We start from the raw sequence: 18,488 nt of genomic DNA on the forward strand, positions 1-18,488 counted from the left end.
GATGCAGATATGGTCAGAACTCAACCTTGGTAGACAAATGACTGAAGTTACAGATTCTAAACTAATACAAGATTCCTTTTCTGAACAGAACTCAGATCTAGAACAAGAAATAGGCCCAGGTGACCTGTGCAGTGTGGGCAAAGGGCTTCCTGGTAGTAAATATCGTTCCCAGTGCTACATTTTTGTCCCTGGCTCACCCCGCTTAAGCCCGCCTTTGTTTTCCTGCCTGTGAAATGGGTGAGCCACTGTTACCAATAGTGGGACTGTGACCCACACTCTCGGAGTGTAACACCTCATTTCCCCCTCACAGCCCTTTGGTATTGGTGCTGTAATGAACCCCCAGAATGAAGGAAATGAGAGCTCAGAGGGTAAGCGGCTGCCCGGGGTCACAGCTGGCCAGTCACAGAGCTCGGATTTGAGCCCAGGAGGTCTGGCCTCAGAGTCCAAGCTCTTGGCCATTACTTTTTACTGCTCCCTTGTCACCAAACCAGCAAGGGCAGGAGGAAGAGAATGTTAGGTGAGATGATGGGACAAAGGAGAGAAAGCACATGTCTGGGGTGTCGGGAAATTATCACCACTAGGTATTCAGGGGCCACTGAGACCCTAGGGTCATCTTCTCTCCACAGGACAGTGGGGACAGCGGATACCCCAGTGAGAAGCGGGGTGAGCTGGATGACCCAGAGCCCCGAGAACACGTAAGGAACCCCTAGGAAGTGACACCAGAGTTTTCTGTTGCCTCATTGTCGGGGAAGATGGGGGTGGCTGGGATGAAGTGAGTCGTGACAGCGTAACGACTCAATTAATAGAGATCATTTCAGGTAATGACAAATGCAGGGCAGAAGGTAAAACGGGAATGGGGACCAGTAAGTTCAGTCAGGGGGACAAGTATGGGGGATTAGACGCACGGTTGAAAGAGAAGCTGGATCTCTGGTTGCTAAACAGAGAGGATGCTGGTTAACAGGCTGAATGGAACTGGTCCAGGTGGGAGGGCCCAGATCCAAGGCGTGGGGAGGGAGGCTTCAAACCTGAAGGAACGTTTCTGAGGCACGTCCCAGGAGTGTCCTGGTGAGGGTGGCCTCAGGCAGTGTCACCCATTTAGACGTTTAGCTGTGTACCTGCATCTGAGCAGCAGGCTCTTGTCTTGCTGGGAGCCTTCTGCTCTCAGCTTTGTTACTGCAGGTGAAGACGTAACGAGGGCTTTGGCTGGAGGAAGGATCGGGGCCCAGTTTTCTGGGATCCTGTGCCTCTGAGTCCGCTCCTGTGCACACAGGGACAGTGAGAGGAAGGCTGTGGCCGCACTAGCACATCAGTCCTGCCTGTTACCCAGCGTCCTCTCTGCTTGGCAGGCAGTGTTCCAGCTTCCCCGGGATCAGGGGTGATCAGCCCTGTTCCCTAGGAGGAGGGTTCCCTGGAGGGGTGGTCCAGTTTCCCAGGAGGAAAGGCTGCTGTTTGGATCACTCTATTCTCTGCCTCCATCAGGGCCACTCGAATGGTAACCACACGTACGAATCGGACGAAGACAGCCTGGGCAGCTGCGGACGGGTAATGCTCCCCAAGGAACCCTGTCATGGCTGTGTGCTTGCCGTTTCCAGGCTCTGCTTCTGTCCCCTCCCTCACATCACTGCAGCCTGCCCGGGCGCCTCACACATCTCCTAAAGGAAGGTTTTGCAAAGGAGCCAGTCCCCTTGGCAAATACTTGTAGCGCCCCTGCCCTGGGTGGGGAGGATCAGAGATGACCAGGATGGCCCGTCCTGGAGGGGAGGTCACAGCAGCCACAGCACACGCGCGAAAGCCGTGCCCACGTGAACACCTTGCAGTGTTCCTTTACTTCTTGCAGCCACCCGATGAGACAGGCCGGTGTTATTCATCCCCATTTTACGTATGAGAAAACGGGCTTCAGCAACCCTCCACAGCTTACCTGGCTAGTGTTTCTAACAGGATCCCCGGTGGTCAGTATCTTCAGGCAGGTGTGGGAAAGACCAGTCCTCCCTCAGGAACGCTATGCTCTTCTCTAGCTGACTCTGAAACACACTTCAACCTCTCACCTTCCAGCCCTTGCGAAGGCAAGTCTCTCTCCCACCTGCGAGGCCCTTCCTCCCGCTGCGGTTCTGTCTCCTCAAAGCCCGCCTGCGCTCCCAAGCTGGACCCAGGGGCCACCTCCTCCAGGAGCCTCCCCGATCACTGCAGCGGGCGTGACTCCTCCCTCTAGGACAGACTGTTCCCCGGGCAGTGTTTCTCCATCAGGCCTCAGCATGGCGTGGGGCTGGGTTCATTCTGCCTGGGGCGTTCTTTGTTGTGGGGCTGTGCTGTGCATTGTGGGGTGTTCAGCGCACACCCAGCTGCCTGGTTCTGTCCCGCGAGAACCTTGACAGGGTGTCTTGTCTTTAGCTGGGAGACATTCCCAGAAGCACCCAGTTGAGGCCCAGAGGAAAGCAGGTGGATTTGCTGCAGAGTCTGAAGTCAGACTCTTCCGGTGCCTTGTGTGGGGCTCTGGCCAGGGGGGCTTAGGGTCCAACCTGCCCAACCCCACCCAGGTTGATAAACGAGGGGAAATGCTTCTTTGAACTGCTATGCTCCGTTCTGCTGGCCTTTGTGTCCTGTTGCTGTCCCTCCGCCCACAAGCGGACAGAATTTGAGTGACTAGAAATGGATTGTGCCGTGTTTGTGCAAGAACACTTGACACCGTAAGGGTCCGCTCCCCGCCTTGCCAGCCAGGCTGACAGTGGTGCAGCACGTCCGTCCCCAGCCCCTGGCTTCTCCGGCTCTCTCCCTTCAGGTCTGTGTGGAGAAGTGGAATCTCCTCAACTCCTCCCGCCTCCACTTGCCGAGGCCTTCGGCCGTGGCCCTGGAATTGGAAAGGCTTAATGCTCTGGACCTTGAAAAGAAAATCGGGAAGTCCATTTTGGGGAAGGTATCGCAGACGCCCGTTTCAGAGCCCTCTGCACGACCCCAGACCCCCAGCTCTCGCCTCTCCGCTAATCGCTTCCTCCCGCAGGCTGGCTGGGGGCCTTGGGGTGCGGCTGCGGCCTCCCAGACCATGGGCCAACACCCAGCTCTGTGTGGCAGGTCCATCTGGCCATGGTGCGTTACCACGAGGGCGGGCGCTTCTGCAAGAAGGACGACGATTGGGACCGCGAATCAGCTGTCTTCCACCTGGAGCTCGCCGCCGACCTGGGTGAGCTGGAGGCCATCGTGGGCCTGGGACGCATGTACTCGCAGCTGCCCCACCACATCCTGGCTGACGTCTCTGTGAAGGTGAGAGGGGCCTCCCCCAGCCCGCCGTGCTCCCCATCCTGGCGGCGTGTGCACGCCACAGACATTTCCTGGGCATCAGTGTGGGGCCAGGCTCTTGTCAGTTGGTTGAAACTGGTAGACTCGGTCTGCGCCCTTGGGAATGGCTGGAAAGTGACAGTCACATTTCCAGGCAGTACGACCTGGTGTGATGGGAGAAGCAGAAGGTACTGGTGGAAACAAATGAGGAAGGGCCCTGATTGGGGTCCCCAACCAAGGGTCAGCGCAGGCTTCCTGATAGTTGGTTCTTGCAGCGCCCCTAGTGGAAAGAATAGAGCCCCTGCACGCAGCGGGCTAGAAGGCAGACAGGGTAGTTAGTCCCTGCTGCATTGCTTGAAGCCTGAAGGTTGAGAGGGACCCTCTAGGCTGACATGAGGGCTTTGCGTTTGCCTCCGAGTAAGGTAGGAAGTCTTGGGGCACCTTTGAGAGAGTGATGGCTGCTGACGTGGGCTGTAAAGGCGTGTCTCTGGCTGTTGCTGTGGGATGGGTCTTCGGGGGAGCGGAACGGAAGCTGGCTGGGTGTACAGTGGTGCAGCCACAGTGGGAAAGAGCGGGACAACTCCTCCAAAGGCTAAATGCAGAGCTACCTGTGACTCAGCAGTTCCACTCCCAGGGAGACACCCGCAAAAGTCAAAGCATCCACGCAGAAACCTGCCCACCAGTGCTCACAGCAGCAGCTTGCATAATAGCCCAGAAGTAGAAACGACCCAAACGTCCATCAGCAATGACTGGTGAACAGATAAGCAGAATGTGAAATATCCATACAATAGAATGGTGTTTGGCCGTTCAAAAAGAAGGAAGCACTGGTCCCTGCCGTGACATAAAGGAACCTTGAAAACTGGGTGCTAAGTGAAAGAAGCCAGTCCCATATTGTATGAGGACATTTATGTAAAAGGTCCAGAGTAGGTTGGTGGTTTCCCAGGACTGGGTGGCATGGAGCGACTGGGAGGTGACAGTTAGGGGTACAGCGTTTGGGTTCTTTTTGACTTAACGAAAATATTCTGAACTTGATTACGCTGATAGTTGTACATTCTGTGAATATACTAAAAGCTATAGAGTGGTGTTCTTTAAAGGGGTGAATTGTATGGTGTGTGAATTATAGCTCAATAAAAAGAATGGAAGCAGAGAATCCTGTTGGAGGCAGGAAGGAATCAGAGCAGACGGAAGGGGGAGAGCAGGGTGAGCCAAGCGTCCCTTTCTCCCTCCTGATGGGAACCCCCAAGGAGCTCTTTGCCACAAGCACTAGCCCCGTTATCTTTCTCACCATGTGCACTTCTACAGCCGCCCCAGCCTGGAGCTCTCCAAACAATTCAAGAAACAGGGAGATGATTGGTTAGTGAGACCCTGGCGGCCTCTCCCGTGCAAGCCTCACTCCCTTTTCTCTCCCCGTCTCTGGTTGGAATTGACAGGAGACAGAAGAAAATAAAACCAAAGGATTCGATTACTTACTGAAGGCAGCTGAAGCTGGCGACAGACAGTCCATGATCCTGGTGGCACGAGCTTTTGACACCAGCCAGAACCTCAGCCCCGACAGGTACCGTGGGCATCACTCAGGTGGCGCTGGTGGGACCCTGGGCTACAGGTGGGAGCATCCCCTCCAGTATCATCAGCACAGACCTGGGTTCCAGGCTCGGCTGCCCTGAGTAATTTTACCTCCCTGGCCTCAGTTTCTAGAACCTGCATCCTACTTCGTGGTTGTCGGCTGCCCCCTGCTGTCGTCAGGAGCCTGTGGCTTTCTGGGAGGGCACAGGCTGTGCACGTTCATGGGATAAACCTCCAGGGCTGGACCCTGACCCTCCTCTCAGGGTCAAGGTCTCTGTCATTGGGTCTAGAAGGAAAGTCAAGACCGTGGCTCTGCCTTATCAAGCTCTCAGGGTCTAAAGCATCTGGATACGTGACCTGTCTGTGTTACGTATCGTGTAACATTTTGTCGGGTACCTGCTGTGTGGCGGTACAGCTCCCTTCTGTTGGGACCACACTGTCACGTTGGGGATTCTGTTTCAGGGGGAGCAAGAATACCATGTCTGTATGTCTATGGGCCCAGTGCTTCGTGCAGCACCTGGCTCAGTAGTTGTTTGGATGAACGGACCGACACATCTCTTTGACACGGACGGGGAAGGCACGTTTGGTCCCATTGTACAGATGACTAAACTGTCGTTCTGAGAAGTGAAGGGACTTGCCCAAGCTAGTAAGTGTCAGAGCCAAAAGCTAGGTCTTCTCCTCCAGTGGACTGTCTACTGGCTCGCTTCTTACTGGACTCAGAACTGTGCTGGCACAGAGGGGAGGTAAACAAAAGACGGTATGATGGTCAGGTGAAATGCCAGCGTGTACGGTGCGTAGTGAGTGCAGTGGGAAGCGTGGCCTGGGCGGGAGGTGCTGGAGCTGGCGCTGAATGTCAGAACCTGTGGTCCTTCAAAAACATTCGCTTCATGTGTTTTCTCTTCCTGTCCTTTGTCTGCTTTTTATCTAAGACGATAGTTCTTTGTTGCTGGTTTGTAAAAATTTTTTTGTATGTTATTAAGGCTGTTAACTCTTTGGCATATGAGTTGGCTTAAAAATTTTTTTTTCCCAGAGATAAAAACCGTAGCTGGGAAGGGGTGGGTAGGAGACAGCACATAGGCTGCTCCGTGACCAATAGTTACTGGGTTTGGGGGTGTGCCGATTTTTTTATGTTTATGTAGTTCAATCTATCAGTTTCCTGTTACAGCTGCTGCTGTAGTCATTTTGTTATTCTCCCTCATTCCAAGCTGCGCCAGCCTCTTCCATTCAGGGAGCGTTACTTAAGGGCTGACTATGGGTAAGGCAGGTCCCACGTAGGCCCAAATTTGCACTGAAAGGGTGTCATCCGCCTCAGAAGTTACCATCTACCAGGGGAAGGAAGAGTCATCGGCGATTCCAAGGAAGGGTGGGCACCCTCCCACTGGGTGTGCAGTTGGGTGGAGCGGGCAGGGGACACTGGGCCCTTTCCCCAATTTCCCATTTAATATTTGGGGGGCAGTTGTGCTCTGCCCTTCGAGACTGGAGAGGGTCAGAGCTGAAAGGGCGAGGTGATCTAGCTGGGCGGCTTCCGTCACGTGTTCAGACCCTAGCTTGTTAGGTGTGTCATGTGTCACTGATAATTTTCAGATGGTTCCCTTTTTTTTTTTTGTAAAATAAAGCGGGGTCAGAGTTGCTCCTGGACGCCAGCCCAGCCCGCCACTTATTATATTTATTGGTCCCTGCCTTCCTGGGCCTTCCGTTGTGGTGGGGAAACCATAATAAACAGGGAGGGAGTAAACCGGAGAATTCCAGCCTGGGATAGTTGTGAGACACAGGGGGTGTGGGGACGGCAGCTCTGAGGAGGTGACGGATAAGCTGGGGTTGGACGGACGAGGAGCCAGGCATGGAAGCAGTTGGTGAAAGACCGTTCCAAGCTGAGGGAGCAGCTGGTGCAAGGGCCACGCAGCCGACAGGAACTGGCGTGTTCTGGAACAGAAAGCCTGGCACGGGGAGTGGGGCGGGGGCAGTGAGCAGGGCGGAGTCAGGTCGGGTGGGGCCTTGGAGGACGGGATAGCAAGTCACGACAGCTGTCGCTCCTGGCAGGTTTCACCCATAGACCTTCTTACCTGCGCCTGGCTTTGCTCATTTCTGATGTGCTCCAAATAGTGACTCACGCTCGGTAACACACAGGACGCCCTGTTTGCTCTGTATTGTGTGTTGTTGAGATTTGGGTGGCATGTGTGTCTACCCTGGGTGGTTGGGCCGTCCACATGCTGTAGCAGGAGAGAGCTGAGGCTAGAGGGCCACAGGCAGAGAGGGAGGCCAATTCCTCCGGGGGAAACCTGGCTTCAAGCTGAAGGGGAGCCAGAGCTGGCCAGCACGGGCAGAGCATGCGATGGGGCACGAGATTGCTGGCAGCTCAGATGTCCTGAAGGCCTCCGCGAAGGGTCCGCCACCCACCAGCCCTGCTGCCCGAGTCACAGGGCAGATCGATTGGGGTACCAGCCACTGCGCATGCTGGCCATAGGGTGATTTTGTGCGAACTGGAAAAATGCCACCCCCTTTCAAGATGCTCTACTTCCCTTTGTTGGAAAATTGCTGTAATATGCCGATTGCGTTAGGGAAAGCTAAAGACTGCTGTGTCAGTAACTGTGCAAATCTACAATGTGCACGAGGCCCCTAGATGTGATGGCATTGGGTACTGCGGGCCCTGGGTCAGGTGTGGCCCCGCTGGGATCTCCGAGTGGCTTCTCCTGCTGATAAGCCGCCTCCTTCCTGCCCTGTTGCCATGGTCACCTCCCTCTTTTCCACTATCTCCTGGCCAGGTCCCGAGACTGGCCAGAGGCTCTGCACTGGTACAGCACCGCCCTGGAGACGACAGACTGCGACGAGGGCGGTGAGTATGACGGGATGCAAGACGAGCCCCGCTACGCGCTGCTCGCCAGGGAGGCCGAGATGCTGTTCACAGGCGGCTGCGGGCTGGCGAAGGACCCGCAGAGATCAGGTAGGGCTGCGCACGCGTGCCCCTGCGCTGGGGGGCTGGCCACGGGGACACCCTTCCTGTCCCACTGGGGGCTACGGCAAGATGAAGGCTGAGTCTCTTCTTTGGGTGCTGGGGGGGGGCCCTCTGTTCTGCCACGCTGGACACCCATCTGGTGCTGGCTCGGGACGGGCTTCACGGAAGTGGGGTGCAGATGACCATTTTCATTTTAATGGCTGTATATCGGGGGTTCGGTTTTTTTTTCCTTCTGTGTTTTGCAATTTAAAAAATTGAGCGGACATTTTCATAACGTAAAATTCACCATTTTAAAGTGTACAGTTCAGTGGTGTTTATATAGTCACGACGTTGTGTAACCCTCACCACTCTCTAATTCCAGAATATTTCCATCCCACCAAAAAGAAACCTGGTACCTGTTAGCAGTGACTTCTTACTTCCCTCTCCCTCCATCCTGGCTACCCACTTTCTGTCTTAGTGGGTTTACCTTCTAGACGTTTCCTACAGATAGAATCATACGATATGTGGCCTTTTGTGTCTGGCTTCTTTCACTTAACATAATACTTTCAAGGTTTATCTATGTTGTAGCAAGTTAGTACTTCATTCCTTTTTATTGCCAAATAATATTCCATTGTACAGATGTATCATTTTTGTTCATCCATCCATCAGGTGACACACGCATAATACATATTCTTTTCTGTTACATAATAAACATAGTGAACTGATGTCACAGGTACAGGGTGATACAATCTTTAAAAAAAAAAGTTATTTTTTAAGATTATATTAAAAAATTAACCAAGTAACGCAACTCTATAATCCCTTTTTTGAAATTTCTAACTCCGAAAAGCTCTGAAAACCAACTACTTTTGTCCGGGTTGCACAAATTCATTTGGTGGCCAGACCTGTCCAGAAGTGACACGAGGCTGTTGAAAATCGTTATTTCCTCTACTTTCCTGCAATTCCCAATTAGTTCTGCAAAAGTCCTCAGCCTGATTCTCATTGGCTCAGATGGAATCACCCACCCACTGGGTGGGTGCTTTGATTGGCCAGGCTTGGACCACTGACCACATAGAGCCTCACCCAGCTCTCATATGGAGGGAGAGAGAATAGGAGTCCTTTTGGGAGTAGTTTGATCTCACACTCCGGGGAGGGGTGTGAGACACCAGAGTGGCAAACACCACAGGGGGTTCAGCTGTTTGTGCCCCACTTTGCTGTCTTTCAGGCGACTTGTACAGCCAGGCCGCCGAGGCAGCGATGGAAGCCATGAAGGGCCGGCTGGCCAACCAGTACTACCAGAAGGCGGAGGAGGCCTGGGCCCAGATGCAGGAGTAACCGGGCAGGAGACTCGCTGCCGGCCAGTCTCGCGCAAAAGGGCTCGAGGGGGCGGGAAAGCCTGACTGACTTATTTAGGGGTTTTTTTGGCAGGGGAAGGGGACGTATTTTTTAATATGTTGTAAATCAACTTCTGTGTGTCATTTTTTGACTCTTGAAAATGTCTTTGCTACCAGCAGAGATGCTACTACAGCTGTCCCCCTAGGGCAGAATATTGGGGTGTGTGGGGATTGAAAAAGCAGTCTAATGAAGCAACATAGCATTCTGAGGTTCTTTTGTTGTTGTTGTTCTGTTTTGTCACGAGGTGTAAGGAAAGTGCTTTTCTGCCTTCGCTGGAAAATCTTCGGGCTTTTGCTCAGCAGCCTTTTCAGGCTGGAATTGAAATCACGGGTCCACAGAGCTGGTGTGTCCTGAGTCAGGTGGGGAATGAAGAGCTGCCTGGGAGCCTTCCATGGGTATGTGTTGCCACGACTTAATGCAAAGCCTTCCTTCCAGAGCACCTGGAAGCGTGCGTGGCACTGGCTGTGAACCTGAGGTGGAACAACACCCAGGCTCCCTTCTGCCAAGAGGCAGGGCCCACACTCCGACGGTTTTCTCTCCTTTTACTTGCATTTCCTTCTCGAAACGCAACTGATTTCCCGGAATGCAGCCAAATTCCACTTGTAGGCACGCTTTCTGCAGTGGGCTTTTCAAAACAGGCGCGGTGTCTGCGTGCACACGTGTACTACCTCTGTGCCGTCCGTCAGTTGGTGTGGACGTGAGTGTCCCTCGAGACTGACATGCAAGGACAGTGGCTGGGTACGTGGAAGCCTGTCCTCCCAGGGGACGTGTGCTCTGCACTCCAGTGGCAGCGTCCACAGTGTGACAGACGTACCCCGTGTCCAGGATTTCTCGCTGTTTTCTTAGCATCGCTGTTCTTTTGTAGCATCTGCTCCCTAGCTCTCGTCCTTGGCATGTTCTGCTTACAGCGAGGCTGATTTTCTTGTAATTTGCAGCCGCCCCTTGAGATTTTTTTTTTTAAGATGTTTGAGAATGAGAGGGCAGGAACCATAAACACTCATTAATTCTAGTAGTTTCCCCAGGGCCAGGCTATGGCTAACTGTATATAATGAGCGTTTCCTTTAACAGGAATTTAGATTTAATATCAGTATGATTTCAGCTGGTCGTTCAAGTAGCAAAGAAAAGAGACTGCTTTGCTCCACGGCTAGCGATTAAGCAGCTTCTCTTTCTTTGTTTAAAAATCAAAACATAAGTAAGCAGAGTGTGGCATACAAACCACGATTCTTATCTGCTTACTAAATCTTTAGTGTTAAGTGCTCTTGAACCTGTGTAAACATTAAGTTCCAAAGTCCAGAGTGTGCCCTCAAGGAAAACTCAAGCGGAGTCCAAAAGACCTTGGTGTCCAAACGACCTTTGAAAAACCGGTAGCAAGGCCTAGAAATGACTAACCCTCCTTTCGTGTGTGAACTCATCACAACCAGTTTCCTCCAGAAGTGGGAGCTGATCATTCTTTTTCCATTTGCCCCAGATCAGGTAATAGTTTATTGTTTATGTGTTTTGATCCAGTACATATAGTTAAATTCCAAATGATCAATGTAAGTCAGAAGCAACTTTATTGTGACTTTTCTCTGCAAAGTGATCAAGCCTCGTAGAACTCATGCTTTTTTGTCACCGTTCTTACTTCAGCCAGCCGCCTCCCTCTGAGACTTTACTATGCCAGTAATTTTCGTTCCCTGAACACCGATCTCATTTCTTAGTTATGTGTCAATGCTTCTCTCTAACACAGGAACTGGCAGACGTTTTTGTAAAGGGCCAGATAGTAAATGTTTTAGGCTGTGCGGCCATATGGGCTTTGCAGCTGCTAAGCCTGCTGTTGTCACATCAGTGCGGCTGGTGTTCCAGTAAAACTCGATTTCCAAAGCAGGTGGCCTGCCTGGGTGGTAGTGTTCCAACCCTGCTCTAATCCTCGACTGAGAGCTACTGTGTCAGCTTTGGGTAAGAGCTCCCTCAGTTTTCCGGCCTCTAGGGCTCAGACACCCAGTGCCTGGCACAGAACAGGTGCTCAGGAAATGTGGGGACAAATGGAGAGGCAGCCCCAGTCCCCGCACCCGCTCTTTGCAGCTCGGGCCCCTCCACCCCGTTAATGATGCCTTGTCTGCTTTGGCTGGAGGCAGCCCCCCTGCAGCTGCAGTCACCCAGCCACCCCCTCGGCCTTCCCGCCAGCAGGGGGCTGGGATGGCTGGCTGTAGATAGGTAAGCAAATGCTTCCTGAGAGTAAAAGGATCTGCAGGCTGTTGAGAAGAACAGCCTCCACCTTCAAAACCTAGTTTTGTGCCTTCTAAAGCTGGTTAGGGCATCGTTTTCCACAAATGCTGAACGTGCCCAAAACAAAACAACCCAGGACATTCCAGCCCAACTAGGAAGACATCAGAGACTGTCTTCAAGTACAAGAAACGGGGGATGGTCCAGGAGATAAGCAGAGTTGGGGCGTCATCTGGGACCTCCAGTCACCGGGTGGAGAAGCCGTGGTTTTGGGCTGTAGGGTCTTCCACAGAGATGCTACCGGCCCAGCGGGAGCTAGGCTTTGAGAGCTGTTCTTACCCAAAAGATCCTGGAAATAAAATTTCAACGGGACTGTAATGTCCCTTTCAGCTTTGCTCCAGGTTAGAAGAAGAAGGCTTTATGGATGTCCAAAGGAAAGAAATCCCAAAGCCCAGCGTGTCAGAATACTCCCCTTCCTCCCCCTCCCCCGAGGCACTCTGGGAAATGATCACCCAGCCTAACTACCCTTGTTGCTATTTAGTGACTGCACTTCCTTTCATCCCCACACATTTGTTTGCAGTACTGGACATGTACAAATGCACAAGTGTTTACACAAGTATGTGCAGCTGGTGGGGAAAGGAGACAAAACATGCATTTTCTCTGCGTGGATTTGTGTCTGTTACTCATGCTTCCGGTCTCTGGGGCATCTAGACAAGGTGGACACCAGGTGGGACCCCGAGAAGTGACTTGCGTTACAGATTTACCTTTGCATATGTGTTAAGTTCTATTTCATGTTTCCAAATAAAGTGGTTTCTTTCTTTGCGGTCTCAAATTCAAATGTTTCCTGGTCTCAAATTCAAATGTTTCCTGGTCGCATAAGAGTGGAGCTGCTGGCTGGAGGCAGAGGTGGACCGGAGGGCTCCATCTGGAAGGAGCAACTATGATTCACATCCCCGGGCGGGGGGTCGGGGGAGGGGTAGCCAGTGTTGCTCCATTTTCTGATTTTTCAAGAGCTGCTGAAAATTGGTTTTCTAATGCAAGGTCTTCCTGATTTTTAACAGTTCTGATCAGTCCTGAGTTTTTTTAAAAGCCCTTCCGGATTTGGCCAGGGTGCTGGTCCTCTGCTTTAGTAGGTGAAAACCTTTTTTCTTGATTTTTCTATGGAACAGAAAGAATAATGTTTACAGAGTTGTCTTTGGCTTCAAAGAAGATAATGCATGTTCAAGATACTTTGTGACCCAGAGCTTAAGAAAATCTTGGCTATTGACACTGTCATTTGGTTTCAAACTAGTGGTTTTTCCATTTTAAGAAATTGGAACATTGTCATAGCTATGAGGGTAAATTGAACACACATATTTAGGTCCATGCTCGTAAGTCCTCACTGAAGGGACAAGAAAAAGATTGTCTTAATGCCATAAGCCCAAGAGGATAACGAGGAAGAAGTGACAACAGCAACAAAATTTGGGGTGCTGGAGAGCGGACGGACTGTAATTCAATTAGCAGATCCAAGAAGGCTGGATCCTCGGTGAGCAGTAGTGAAATCTGAGGACAAACCCGATTGTCGTCACTGAAGAACCCCCAAAAGGCTGAGGAACCTCTGGAAGGGGGAGTAAGAGGGGCTAAAACTAGGATCAGTTGAAAGACGGCATCAAACTGCTAGACCTGCTTACCTCCCCTGTGGAGCCAGCCAGCTGCCTCTGTCACCCTGCAGAAGCTGGGACACCAGGCACAGTAGGGAGAGGCTACTGGACTGAAAGGAGGGTGACATGGAAATTTCCATGTTGGGTGCAGAGGCTCCACCAGCCTCCTTTTTTCCCCTGTGCCTCCCAGGTACTGACAGCCTGACTGACCCTCCTGGGAGAAGGCAAGCAGTTGGAGAAATCTCTAGGGGATGTGACCAGCCTAAGGTAGAAGACGGAAAGTGCCCCCCACCAATGATGAAACAGGCTGGCCGGAGCCCCTCTCCAGGAAAGGTTTCAGCCAGCAAGCCTCACCCACACCCGCAGACATCTGAGGAGAACCCCATTCTGAAACTTGAACAGCCAGCCAATTACCTGTACGTAAGCACAGCATTTCATACGAAAGACATCAAAGCCAACCAACAGAAGAAAACTTAAAAAAAAAAAAAAATTAACATTCATGTCCTTAGATAAAATCTGGCCGTCCATGAAAAGAGAACAAGATAGAATGCTAAAAATACAACGGAAGAGCTCTTATAAATTGTGCCCTTATGAAAATGAGTAACAATGGGAAGGTTGGAAAATAAAGTTGAAGTAGAACAATAACAAAACCAGATGAAAAATAGAAAAAAAGTCTAGAAGTTGTAAAAACAAGCAAACTTGCCTGCACAACTTCCTCGGTGAGACGGTTACCATTTGTTTTTGCTTTGTGGAGAAATTAGCTAAGGACAGCCTAAGATTATTTTTCTGTAGCTTTTTATTATTATTTTTTTTGTAGCTTTTTAATGATCTCTCCTTGGCCTTCTAAAATTTGGGACCAGAATTCTAAGATCTTAATTTCATAGTCAAAATTTTAATATAGCCTTTTAATATGAATTGAACATGAATGTAGACATAAATACATCGTTTTGACTAAATTATATTTACCGCATATTGATTAAAATGTAGATAAACGTTAACAATCCTACCAGGATGCAGATCATTTTTTAGCAGTAAGCAAATACTTTTACTGAAATACAATTAGGGTTCCAAAAAAGTTTGGTGTCTTTCTTTCTAGCGTAACATACTTGTCAGTATTTAAGATCACCAAAAGCAACTCGTAAGTCTGGTTAGGACTGGGTTGGTTTCTTTCCCTTTATGAGCCATTTGAGGTATCCACTTGTTTTTCTTTCTATATGCAGTACTTATGTTTCTTTCTGACTTCATGCACACTTTTAGTTTTCCCAATTATAAACGAAATTCCAAAGAATTAGAGCTCTTAATATTAAGTAGTATCTATTGGGAAAAAGGAAGCATAATTGTCTTAGTGAAAACAAAAGGAAGTCGTTCTTTTTTTTAAAAAAAAAAAAGGCTAGGAACCTCACTTAGACGTTTGAGAAAGAACAGGGTAAGAAGAGGGCAGAGAATCTTTAAAAATAATTCAAGAACACTTCTCAGAACCGAAGGATGTGTGTTTCCAGAACAACAGGGTCCATCAAGTAAGTACCTAGCACAGTGGATAAAATTAGACTTATGCCAAGATTCATCTTCATGAATTTTCAGAGCATTAAGGACTGGGGAAACATCCTGGAAGCTTCCAGGGGGAAAGAACCAGTTTCATATAAAGGATGGAGAATCGGAATGACATCAGACTTCTCACCAGTAACACTGGAAGTTGGAAGATGATGCCGTCTATATTCTTTCTGGAGAAGGTGCTCTTTCACATGAAACCGTATGCCCAAACCATTAAGTTTAAGGGTAGAATAAAGATGTCTTCAGACATGCATGTTCTCAAAAATAATCCCCCAGGTACTCATTCTGCAGAAGATACTGGAGGATTTGCTCCACCCAAAGAGGGACTAACAAGAAATGTTTGACATCCAGAAGAGTGAGGCCACGTCAGTTCCCTGGATGAGGGGGAAGGGTGATCCCAACTTGCCCTGAACCGCCAGCTGACTGCCCCTGCCAGGAGGCTTTGGGAGAAGTGTCTTCAAGAAGCTGAAGCGATACATTACCTCATGTGCCTGTGTGTCCACAATTAGAAGGTGAATTAGGGATGAATTCATAGAAACTAGGTAAGCTTTTTTTTTTTTTAAGAAGGCAATTATGAACAATAAACAATATTCTCCAGAAAAGGAAGAACGGTTATAGTTGCGGGTATAGTTAAGCTCAAGCTTAGTGAATAGCATTTGCTAATTATGGCTCAAATGAAATTACAGTATGACTGTTAGGGGTGTTGGAGTAAGGGGAGTGTTTGTGGTGGTGGAGGTGGCTAGAGTTAAATTCTTGTCCTCATTAGTAGGAAGTCAACAGAGAATGCCTAAAACTGATAGGGGAAAAAAGCAGGAATATAAGCATATTGTTTAGACCTATGGAGAGAAATATCATACCAGAAGAATCTGCCAGAAGTTGGAAGTGCTTGCCTGGGGCTAGAGGGGTAGGCATACTGCTAATTTTGATAATAAGCCTTGTAGGATGGATAGTGGACTCATGTACAACTTTGATAACGTTATCAAATTAAAGAACTTAAAATATTTACTAAGTTAAAAATACTAATTTCGCTAAATTAAAAATTCATTATAGTAATTAATATATTGAGCATCTACTGTTTGATTGAATCTGAGACACCCTTGATCTTAAGATGCACCATTATTTGATGAATTAATAAGAAAAACACTGAAAATAAACTATATGACATTGATCATAAGATGTAGGTCAATTTTCGACATATTAAAATGTGAAAACGTGTCTTAGAAACAATGATGTATGTCAGACATTGGGCTGGGTATATACAGTTATCTCTAACCCGGCGACAAACCTCAGTATTGTGACCATTTCACAGATGAAAAAAAGGAGGCTTAAAAGGGTCATATGGGGAAAGCATTTGCCAGGAATGTTTTGATTGATCAAGAAAGAAAGAGGTTCAAAGATCAGATGTCATCGTAGTCCCAACATAAACAGTGCCGACTGATGCTTGATTCCCATGACCTAGCAGCATCTTCCCAAGACACCAGAAGTATTTCCAAGGCTGAACTTCCCAGGAATTGATGGAAGGGTGCCACCAGTCATGGAACCTGCAGTTTGATCTGACTCAACACAGGAAATCTCATTCAGGTCTGTCAGATGGAGCTTTGAGTGGGCAAGGTGTAAGATGAACGCATGTCCCAGTTTACCAGGGAGTTCTGATTCATGCCCGTGAATTAAACATTTGTTTCAGAAAAAAAGTGCCATGGTCACCGTGGTAAGGGTATCAGTGCTCTGTTCACAACTAAAGGGACAAAGTTCCTTTGGGGGAGGCCTAGGTGGTCACGTCGATTTCTTGGTTGCAGGTAACAGAAATCAAAGCTGGTTAGCTTTAGCAAAGAAGCAATTTGGGGGGAAGGGAGTGGTCTACAGAATGGAAGGTAAAACTGAAAGAATCAGACCTCAGAAGCAGAGGTACCAGGGCAAGTGTGGAGGAGATCTAGGAAGCAGAAGGTGACAGATTAGAACAATCTAAAGGAAAAGAAAAGAATGTTTGGTTTAAGGTCACTGACAAATGACCCGTCAACTGGGTGGGTAGAGAACGCATTTCCCAGCACAAATCTCAATACTAGTGATTTCATAAGAAAAATGCTTAAGCATTTTTATTAGGAATGTTCATTTCTTTCCAGAAGAAGATTCATGTGGCAAGAAGGTTTGGTCTCAGACCAGGTTTGCAATGATTTTCCTTGGACAGGTGCAAGGGAGTGAAGTGTGGAGGGGGTTCAGACTGAGCCTCCTTGCCTTCGTCACTGACCACTGCTAAGGGCTTACGATACAGAGACAGACACAGACACCCTTCATCTGACAGCCCCTAGATTGGCAGAGGGGGACAAGTGGGCAGTGTTTGATCTGGGGTGCTAGCCTTTCTCCCCTCCACCTGCCCCATTAGTCAGGGACAGGGAAGTAAACGCACCAAGGGATAGTCCAGGGTTCAGCCCTTCCCTCCCTCCCCTTACCTAGAGCTCCTGGGACCCTGTGGGTCCAGGAGTTCTGATGCAACATTCCACTTCAATCCCACCTCTGATGGTCACCAGACAGCTGTGTGATGGGGCTGCCAGACTGCAAGAAACTCCCTTAAGTATCCCATTCAGCATGTACTGTAGGGACAGACCTGAATTGCTACAGAATGCTCTGGCAGAAATATCTCTAGCATCATTTGATTCCTTACCATGTGAGGGTGAGGTTTATTGGTTACAACTGACAGCTACCAGGTAGCACCAGCTTTAGCAGAAAAGGGCTTTATTACAACGATACAGGGTTGCCTCCGGGAACGTGAATCCCACTGGGTCCTGGGAAGGGTCCTGAGCTGGAAGCCAGAAAAGCAGGACTTCTCTATGACTCTGCTCTTTTCATTTCGTTGTTCTGTCTTTTCCCACGCACTGGTGTTTCTCTCCTCCGATCCACCTCACAGACTGGCCACCCCACGTACACCTTTCTCCCTAGTCCCACTCAGTCTCAGAGACTAACTCCAACTCTGAAAACAGTCAAATGAACAAATCAGGAACTCACCCTGTCCCAATTCAGATTCTCAAAAGAGAATCTGTGTGGTCCAACCTGAGTTGCCTGTTCCCATGGAACCCACTGACCGGGGTGTGGGGCAGGGATGCACGGCACAAAGGTGGGTGCCAGGGACCCACTCTCTGGGCTGATCAGGCAATTCCTAGAAAAGTGGCATTACGCAGAGACCCCTTATCCTGCACTATGGGAACTTTTCCGTTTGGAAAACCCAGCACACAACTCACAAATACAGTCCTTCCTGGCTCTACAGCCTCATGACTAAATCAGTGCTTCGATTGATCTCAGGGACGATCCCTCATTTAGCTTTAAACCCCCCACAATGCCCAGCCTGTATCCCCAATAAACGGCTACTTCTGTATTTTTAAAAAAATGCCTTTAAAAACAACAAACTCTCCTAGAGCAATGAAATCTTTGCATAGCAACACTTATGTTAAAAGTAAATGGAGAAATAAAACCAGGTTAAAGTAGACTTGAAGAGTAGAAATATGGAATGTTAAGTCGTGTGCACAAATGTTAACTTGTGTGCCAACTGGATATTAACCAGAAACTTGAATATAACAATATAAACAACTTAAAATGACCATATTCATAGTATGGAACAGATTAGATCTATATGTGCCATAATAGACCTAAAAAACATAATGTTGGAGTAAAACAAGTTGCAGAATGATACTGGTACACAGTAGTAATGTTTACATAAATGAAAAACATAATAGAAGACTGTACTATACATTGTTCATGGGTATATACACACACACAGACAGACACACACACACCCAAATATTTATATAGACATGGAAGTGTCAGAAGTGGATTGGAAGGATACACATCAAATTCATGACAATAGTTACAACAGGGCAGAATGTTTGGGAGGGGGCTTTATTTTTATTTCTAATGGTGTAATATAATTTTTAATGGATTTTTAAAAG

The 18,488-nt window shown here is 49.0% G+C and overlaps 1 protein-coding gene across 4 annotated transcripts in view; it reads left to right on the forward strand.

Moving 5' to 3' along the window:
- EEF2K (eukaryotic elongation factor 2 kinase) overlaps positions 1–12,191 on the forward strand; it is a 52,325-nt gene extending 40,134 nt beyond the window's left edge. For 3 of the 4 annotated variants that reach the window (XM_033101217.1, XM_033101219.1, XM_033101220.1), the window contains 7 exons: positions 627–695; positions 1,480–1,542; positions 2,777–2,911; positions 3,067–3,255; positions 4,701–4,825; positions 7,596–7,774; positions 8,988–12,191. In XM_033101217.1, the coding sequence (XP_032957108.1) occupies positions 627–695; positions 1,480–1,542; positions 2,777–2,911; positions 3,067–3,255; positions 4,701–4,825; positions 7,596–7,774; positions 8,988–9,097 (870 nt within the window). In that variant the 3' untranslated portion in view covers positions 9,098–12,191. The remainder of the gene's footprint in view (positions 1–626; positions 696–1,479; positions 1,543–2,776; positions 2,912–3,066; positions 3,256–4,700; positions 4,826–7,595; positions 7,775–8,987) is intronic. The other variant, XM_033101218.1, reaches the window with a different exon arrangement.
- The last annotated feature ends 6,297 nt before the right edge of the window (positions 12,192–18,488 follow it).

The sequence above is a fragment of the Rhinolophus ferrumequinum genome, assembly GCF_004115265.2.
Source record: "Rhinolophus ferrumequinum isolate MPI-CBG mRhiFer1 chromosome 15 unlocalized genomic scaffold, mRhiFer1_v1.p scaffold_54_arrow_ctg1_1, whole genome shotgun sequence".
NCBI classification, from domain to species: domain Eukaryota; kingdom Metazoa; phylum Chordata; class Mammalia; order Chiroptera; family Rhinolophidae; genus Rhinolophus; species Rhinolophus ferrumequinum.